General features: G+C 37.2%; 1 protein-coding gene across 1 annotated transcript in view; it reads right to left on the bottom strand.

Annotated features, from left to right (window-relative positions):
- The window catches only part of COL19A1 (collagen type XIX alpha 1 chain), a 537038-nt gene that overhangs the window by 314357 nt on the left and 213796 nt on the right, over positions 1–8885 (bottom strand). Inside the window, exons 12-13 of the mRNA XM_007945183.2 lie at positions 3603–3656; positions 1807–1842 (exon numbers count right to left, since the gene is read on the bottom strand). Coding sequence (XP_007943374.1) covers positions 1807–1842; positions 3603–3656 — 90 coding nt within the window. The remainder of the gene's footprint in view (positions 1–1806; positions 1843–3602; positions 3657–8885) is intronic.

Raw genomic sequence — 8885 nt, 5'->3', positions numbered from 1 at the left:
GCCATTGAGTCGTATCCGACTCATAGCTACCCTTCCTTGGATTTCCGAGGTGGTATCACTATGGAAGTAGATTGCCCAACCTTCCTTCTGAGGACTGGCTGGTGGGTTTGAACCTCCAGCCTTCTGGTTAGCAGTCAAGTGCCTTAGGCACTATACTACCATAGCTCCCAAAATAGATTGACCGGCCTTTTTTTCCGAGGTGCCTCTGGGCGGACTTGAACTGCCAACCTTTTGGTTAACAGCCAAGTGCCTTAACTGTTTTCTCCACTCAGAATGTACAAAACATTAAATGATATGCAGCTAAAACCTTCTTTATTTAAATAAATGGCTTTTTTTTTTTTAAATTTCTATCTTGAAAATAAAAGCTTAAAGCCCAGAATTCCATTGCAAATTGAATTTAGTTATTGGCAAGTAAGTCACCTGGTTTGGTTTCTTAGATTTGCATTTGTGAAAAAAAATTGTCCCTAAAATAAGAGTTGCAAATATTATTCGTGTAAGACACTACTGTTGTATAAGATACCTATTGTTTATAATGAGGTTTTCAAGTATAAATGTTACCAAATTATACAACTTTGGGAATTCCTGTGTTGCCCTGATTGGGAAGAGCTCCATCCACATTGCTGGGAGATTTCTTTAAACCTGATTTTCTTTGATGGACAGGACTTTTAATGCTCATGACAAAAATTCTTAATTTATGTCATGAGGTAATATCAACATAACATTCAAGAGATCCCAGGCTACTAACAAACTTTTTTTAAAAAAGTTTTCCTCTTTTCTACTAGGCTTAGAGTCATTTTTTGAAAAAAAATTTAAATTGAATGGGAGTCTTTAATGACTTAGGAAGAAAATCTATAATTGTAACTTATATCTAAATCTAAAATCATTATATATTCATGATTAAATGCTTAATAAATGATGAAACTATTTAATTGAGAACAATCCCATTATGTGTACCTTATAAACTTTTCTCATAAATCTGTTACTGAAATATTGCCATTTTATTATTTGCAAATCTTTGGTAAATCACCTAGAAAAATAACAATGGTGTGGAATAGGATTTGGAGAATGGAACAAGTTTAAACAAGTAGCTGTTTTTATGCATCGAGTGAGTAGAACTGTCTTTGCTTCCATTACTTTAAATGTGATGTCAAGAATGCATAATTAAACTTTAAGAGACAAAATTATGAGCCATATGGAAGACAGAGAAAATTGCTGAGGGTCTGCACCAATTCCAGGCTTTTCTAGTAACTAGCTATATGACGTTGGGTTAAGTACCTCACTCTTGTGGGCAGTTGCTGCATCTTTAAAATGTGGAAGTTTGGCTTGATGTACTCTGAGATCACTTTCAATTCTCAAGATGGTTTACAATTCTAATTTAGTCATGAGTCATTCTCATTGCCATTGAGTCGATTCCTATTCATAGTGAACCCCTTTGGGTTTCTGAGGCAGAAAATCTTTATGGAAGTAGATTGCCCAGTCTTCCTTCTGCAGAGTGGCCAGTGGGTTTGAATTGACAGCCTTCTGATTTAGTCATGATGTAGGGTGAAAAAAAAAAAACTAGACAATATATTTTAATTTGAAAAATTTTTCAAGAATACTTACAGTTAAGGAGCTCTGGTGGTGTAGTGCCTAAGGCATTTGTCTGCTAACCAAAAGGCTGGCAGTGCAAATCCACTAGCCATTTCTCAGAAGGAAGATTGGGTAATCTACTTCCATAGAGATACCACCTTGGAAATCCAAGGAGGGGTGGCTATGAGTCTGATCTGACTCGATTGCAGTGAGTTTGGTGTTGTTTTAGGTACTTACAGTTAAAGCTGGTGGTCCTGGAGGTCCTATGTCTCCCTGTAATAAAGAAAAGTTGCAATTATAGTAGTATCTTTTCATAGTACCTTTTTATTTATTTATAAATTTTCTGAATGGATAAAGCAGTATTATAGATAAATCTTAAAGGAAAAGAAAACAGAATTTCTTCTTGATATAAGTCTCTGCACAATGAAAAATTTATCTTGTGTCCTTTTGCTCTCAGGATTAAAAAATCACCTTGTGTGATTTTTTCAGTAGCAGAACTAGTTTGGAAAAACTAAAATAATCAGACTTTCTATTCTGTTGTCTACTAATCCAAAATTAGAAAGAATATTTTTCAAATCTGGCTACTTGCCAATGGAGCAGCTGGGAAGTGTCACAGCAACAGATAATTTTCTGACAAAGTTAGTACAGGGATCAGCAGAAATAATAAGTGGATTTCCCCACTTTATGCCTCCCAGCTGCAAGAAGCTGTACCATTGCCTCATCTAAAGCTCTGCTGAATAGGCATTGCACTTGGCATCAATTGTAAGAGCCTTTGCCTGTATTTATGTATCCTGAAACACTAAAATTGCTTTGCTGACCTATGTGAATACAAATTAGCAGGTGGACATATTGATAATTAAACTATTCAAAATATTTGAAAAATAATTCATCTAAGTATTCATTATTTTCTGATTTATATGGCACCTATATGCACTGTTGTCTCAAGAACTCTATTTCATGAGAAATATCAGTCATTTAGACTATGTATCATTGTTACAGCTCTTGTTCAGATTAATGTAATGGAAATAATATTTGTGGAGTGCTGCATGGGTTTATATTCTTGAGGTGAGAGTACTTTTATGACTGATATTATCTTTTTCTCATCTAGTATGGTCATCTCAAAAGTTAAGACTTAAAACTGTGTAATCATCACTTTTTGGAGCAATTGAATAAAAATAACCAATGTTGTTGTTGTTGTTGTTATATGCCATCGAGTCGGACCCGACTCATAGTGACCCCTCCTTGGGTTTCCAAGGCAATATCACTACGGAAGTAGATTGCCTCATCTTCCTTCCAAGGAGTGGCTGGTGGGTTTGAACCGCCAGCCTTCTGGTTAGCAGTCAAGTGCCTTAGGCACTACGGTAGCAGGGCTCCCAAATAACCAATAGCTGTTAAAAAAATATATTGACATAGCTTAAATATGTCATTGGAGACTGATTTGCAAGATCATCTTCCAAGTAGAAGTAAATATTGAACATTGACAGAGATGACTGAATGTGCTGAAAATGGAGTGCAGATCACACCCACTCACAATTCTCATCAAATTGGCATCATCTAGGGCCTTATTCAAAGCAACTCTTGCTTTTTCTTTTTCTTAGTTCTCCTTTCAAAGTCAATGCTAATACAGCTTTATGAAATCATAAATTATAAGAAGTGAAGGGAAATGGAGCACTTAAACTAAAACTCAGATACTAAGTTAGACTCTTTCCCCTCATGATAGTAGGTAAGTGCTATTAGCAAACTTCACTGATACAGGACACATGTGCTAATTTGCTGATGGCATACCTAACGCTGTTAAGCAAGGGAAATCTTATAAATGTGAATTAATGTCAAATAACAATTGTGCATTTAGTTTCTTTAAACTAATTAAATAAACCAAAAAGCTTTTATCCTTCGGATGCTTTTCACATAACAGCCTTTGGTTAATTTTAAAATGTTTTTGGCAGTTAAATTTTATCAATGAGAAGTCACTGAATAAGTTCCATGGGATTTTCTTAAGAAAATGTTGGCACTTAGCTGGGTAAATATGATACCTTTTCTCCTTTTGTGCCAGGTGGACCACGAGGACCCAAGTCACCTTTCAAACCCTGTACGGAGAACACAACCAATGTGATTTCAATATATAGTTCACAGAAAGCTTCAATTTTGAACAAGTAATTAGTAAGGGAATAAATCATAATTTAATGAACTCCCAAAACCCATTCTTCAGCTTGTAGTATGGAGAGAAATCGAGACAACTGGCACTAAAATGATAAGCAACATCTGTGCTGTGGTGGGTACAGATACATTAAATCAGCACCAGTCCTCAATACTGCATATTTGTGCAACTTTGCTTCCTGCTAAAATTACATTAATTCACCATCTGGGAGAACATCGTTTAGATCTATATGAGTTTTTAAGTATCCACTTTGGATTAAATTTGTGAATGTTGTAAATACCTCTGATTTAGCATTGATTTGGCCTTTATAAAGCTTGCCAAAAAAAAAAATAAAAATAAAGAGTTAAATCAAAAACATTTTTATGTTTCTATCAAGAATTCAAATTTTGGAGGAAAAAAGGATTGAAGGATGCATTCTTTTTTCAATCACCCACAATGCTAGAGTAAAATGTAGTCGTTTTCCTGGTTTAAAGTAGGTTTTAGCTCAGTTATACCTCTAAGTCTTTTTAACCTGGACATATAAAGATAGCAAACAAAACTATATAAGACATAGGTAGCACCTCACATAAATATTTATATATATATATTTTTTCCATATTTTGGGGTTTTTAAATGGATATTTAGTTGATCTAACTCAGAAATGATAGCTTTCAGTAATATCACAACAGATTTCAGTAAAAATTAGTTCTATATAAGAAGGTATTCATAGTGTAAATAGAAAGTTAGAGAGACACATCTTGACTGTAAGTAGGGGGAAAATATCTTCCTTTGTCCTTAATTTAACACATTGAATGAGGGAAGAACAATAATGCAAAAAAGAAATATTCTGAAATCACATACCCAAAACACACTGCCATAAAGTTGATTCCTACTCCTATGCTTCTGGACAGACAACTGTTCCCCATAAGGTTTCTAGGGCTGTAAATCTTTACAGAAGTAGACTGCCACATTTTTTTCCTGAGGAGTAGCTGGTGGGCTTGATACAGAGTTTTGGTTTGCAGCTGAGTGTTTTAACCACTGCTTCACCAGGGCTCCTCAAAACCACATAATGCACAGTAAATCTAGGCTCTTTACTGATCTTAGCTGAGAGGTCCAGCTATTATTGCCTGTGGAATAAATAATGCCAGATGTCATCACCTGTGGCCACTCAATACAGAAGCCAGTGATGAACTGAGAGGAGCAAAAGAAAAGTGGCTACTTAAAATATTCTTGTTTCAGAGAGTATGTGAAACTGTTATCTATGATTTAAGGGAAAGAAAGAAAAAAAAAAAAAAAAGAACCCAAACAACATCTAATTAGCCAAAGAAGTTTGTAGTTGTAAAAATACCTTCAGGGGTAAAATTCCATCACTACCCTTGAATACTTAACATAAAAATGATGAGTGAAAAATTAAGTCATATCTGAGATATGGGATTCTCTTATTATTTGAAATATCTGCTCCTCCACAAGCCAAGCAACATATATTCTACTTACACGTGACTCCAGAGTAAAACTTGGCAACAACATATTGTGAATATTTGGGCAAGAAAACTTGGGAAAGAAAATGGCTACTGTTGTTGTTGTTGTTGTTATGTATTATCCAGTCGGCTCCGACTCCTAGCACCACAGAACAAAGCACAGTGATCCTGCACCATCTTCACAATCCTTGCTATGCTTGAGCCCATCACTGCAGCCACTGTCTCAATCCATGTCAATGAGAGTCTTCCCCTTCTCTGCAGACCCTCTACTTTACCAAGCATGACATCCTTCTCCAGGGTCTGGTCCCTTCTGACAATATGACCAAAGTAAAACTAAGTCTGGCCATTCTCACTTCTAAGGAACACTCCAGCTGTATTTTTCCCAAAACGGATTTCTTCATTCTTCTGGCAGTCCATGGTATTTCCAGCATTCTTCACCAACACCACAATTCAAATGCATCAACTCTTCTTTAATCTTCATTCTTCATTGTCCAGCTTTCACATGCATATGAGGCTACTGAAAACACCACAGCTTGGGTCAGATGCACCTTAGTCTTCAAAGTCACCATTTTTCTTTTTAACACTTTAAAGAGGTCTTTTGCAGTAGATTTTCTGAACAGATCTTAAAAATTCACTCTTTAATTAATCTTTTGTGTTGTTGTTGTTGTTGTGTGCCGCTGAGTCGGACCCGAGTCATAGCGACCCTTCCTTGGGTTTCCTAGGCAGTATCACTACAGAAGTAGATTGCCCAGTCTTCTTTCCTGGGAGTGGCTGGTGGGTTTGAACCACCAGCCTTCTGGTTAGCAGTCAAGTGCCTTAGGCACTACGCTACCAGAGCTCCCAAATTCATCCTTTACTAAACATTTATTGTCTATCTTCTGTGCTAAGCACTCTTTCAGGCCTTAGATCTACCCTGTCCAATACAGTAGCCATGAGCTACAGTCTTCTGAGCACTAAAAATGTCTAAATTGAGATGTGCTGTGAGGGTAAAATATGCATGTGATTTCTGTGATTCAATGCCAAAAGAGAATGTAAAGTATATCATTGATAATTTTTATATTGATTACATGTTGAAATGGCAATATTTTGTATAAATTAGACTATACAGAATATATTAAAATTAATTCTACCTGTTTCCTTTTGCTTTTGTTATTGTGGCTACCAGGAAATTTAATATATTCTCATTTGTCTTGCACTTGTGACTCTCATTATATTTCTATTAAATAGTGCTGCTTTGTTGTTAGTTGATGTCTAGTCAATTCTGACTCACAGGGATATTATGTGTGCAGAGTAGCACTACTCCATAGGATTTTCAAGGCTGTAAACTTCCAGAAGCAGATTGCCAGGCCTGTCCTCTATAAGGCACTTCTGGGTGGGTTCAAACCACCAACCTTTCGGCTAGTAGTCTCCTTTGTTGTTGTTAGGTGTTGTTGTTAGGTGCCAACTCATAGGAATCCCGGATGACAGAGTAGAACTGCCCCATAGGGATTTTGAGGCTGTAATCTTTACAAGATAATCAGGTCTTTCTCTCATGGAGCCACCGGGTGGCTTCAAACCTCCAACCTTTCAGTTAGCAGTCAAGCTCTTAACCATTGCACCACCAGGGCTCCTTAGAGATACAGGGAAGATAAAAGAGAGAGAGAGAGAAATTAAGGTTCCTGCCCTCATGGAACTCTTGTTCTTGGAGAAGGATGACTGACAGTAAAAGGCTGAATGTGAGAAGACTGAATGGGAAGAGAGTGGCTATTTCAGTTGGTCTGAAATGGCTTCTGTATAAAGATGACACCTAATGTCTCAGAAGGATCCAGCCATGCCATGAGTCTGGGAAAAAGTGTGTGTGAGTAAAGGGAAAAGTTAACACAAAGGCCGAAGGTGGAAGGAGCATGAACAAGTGCAAAAGTAGTATGAGGTTAAGTCAAAAGTTAGCAGGCCCATAGCACATAGAAAATTATAGGCCATGGTAAATTTTATTCTAAATGCAACAGAAAGCCAGTTGGTGTTTTCAGCAGGGATAAGATTAATGTACTTTGACTTGTGTTTACCAAAAAGAAAAGAAAAGAAAAGAAAATCACTTTAGCTACAATGTGGAGCTTCTAGATTGGTGCAGGATAACTGGGACAGGATGGTGACTGGTGACAGTAAGATGAAAATTGGCTGAAATCATACATCCTGGGAATCAGACCTATCAGGACTTGTGGTTGTGCTGGAAGTGGGGACAGGAAAATGGAAGTGTCTTAGTTATCTAGTGCTATCATAGAAATACCACAAGTGGTTGGCTTTAACAAACACATTTATTTTCTCACAGTGTAGGAAGCTAAAAGTCTGAATTCAGAGTGCCAGCTCAAGTGGAAGACTTGTTTATCTGTCAACCCTGGAGGAAAGTCCTTGCTTCCTTTCAGCATCTGCAGGCTGGAAATTCCTTGAAGATCTCCATGTGTCTTGATATCAATATTCATGTGGTCTAGGAGATTCTTAGTGCAGAGAACCCCAGGTCCAAAGGATGCACTGAACTTCCAGCCCTTCTTTCTTGGTGATAGTAGGCCCTCTTTCTCTATTTGCTTCTCTCTCCTTTTATCTCTTATAAGATAAAAGGTGATGCAGCCACACTTCAGGGAAACTCCCCTCACCTTTGACCAGGTCTATGACCTGAGTAAGGCTGTTGCATCCCACTGTAATCTCCTTACAACTGATTGGCTGGTCTCATCAGATCACATTATGGAGGACGACTACATCATTACACAACTGCCAAACCACTTTTTTAAATAAATGCCAAACTACTAAGAATCATGGTTCAGCCGAATTGACACATATTTTTTGGGGGGGGCACAATTCAATAAATGTTAGGAAGTATCAAGGCTGATTTGTACTTGACTTAAGTAAAGGGGTAAGAGATGTTCCCATTTACTGACCTGGAAAACTTATTATAAAGAGGTTTTCTCTCTTCCTGATGGTATAAAACTATCCAGAGAAAAGACAGATATGAACAAAGATGTGGCTGAGAAAGACACTAAGTATCCATTTACTCAACAAATATTTTTGAACATGTAAAACCTGCATAGTTCTCACATTGAGTTCTGTGAATGTTGGTTCCAGTGCATAGTGATCCCCATTGAGTTTCTGAGGCAGTAAATTTTTATTGAAGTAGATTGCCCAGTCTTTCTTCATGGAGTCACTGGTGGGTTTGAACTGTCAACCTTCCAGTTAGCAGTCAAATGCCTTAGGCCACCAGAGCCCCTTATGAGTTAGGAAAGGAATGGCATTTTATGTAGAATATTCAGTCAGTTAAGTTTCTCCAGAAAATAGGTGTCTTAGGCAAAACCAGTGAGGCTTCTCTCTCTATACACACACACACACACACATATAAATGTTTCTTTTACTTTTCAATTGTACCTTTAAGGGATTATCAATAGTTTTTTGTGAACAGTTTTATATTAAATTTGATGGATATATAATATAATGCAATTTATATGTATATATGTAGAGAGAGAGAAAAAAAAAACAAATCTAACTAAAAAAAAAAAATGGCTCACATGATTGTGGAGGCTGGCAACTCCCAAGCTGTGGATCAAGTGCCAAGCTGCTGGCTTCAGAAGGTGATGAATCCACAATGAGCAAGTAATATGGCAGGCTGTTGGCTCAGAGGCTGTGAAGGCAACAACCCCAAGACTGACAGGCAAAATGGCAGGCCACTGTTTCAAGTC

Source organism: Orycteropus afer, unplaced genomic scaffold (genome assembly GCF_000298275.1).
Source record: "Orycteropus afer afer isolate SDZICR_OR568_19922 unplaced genomic scaffold, OryAfe1.0 scaffold00133, whole genome shotgun sequence".
NCBI lineage: Eukaryota > Metazoa > Chordata > Mammalia > Tubulidentata > Orycteropodidae > Orycteropus > Orycteropus afer.
This window is presented reverse-complemented; position numbering and strand designations above follow the sequence as displayed.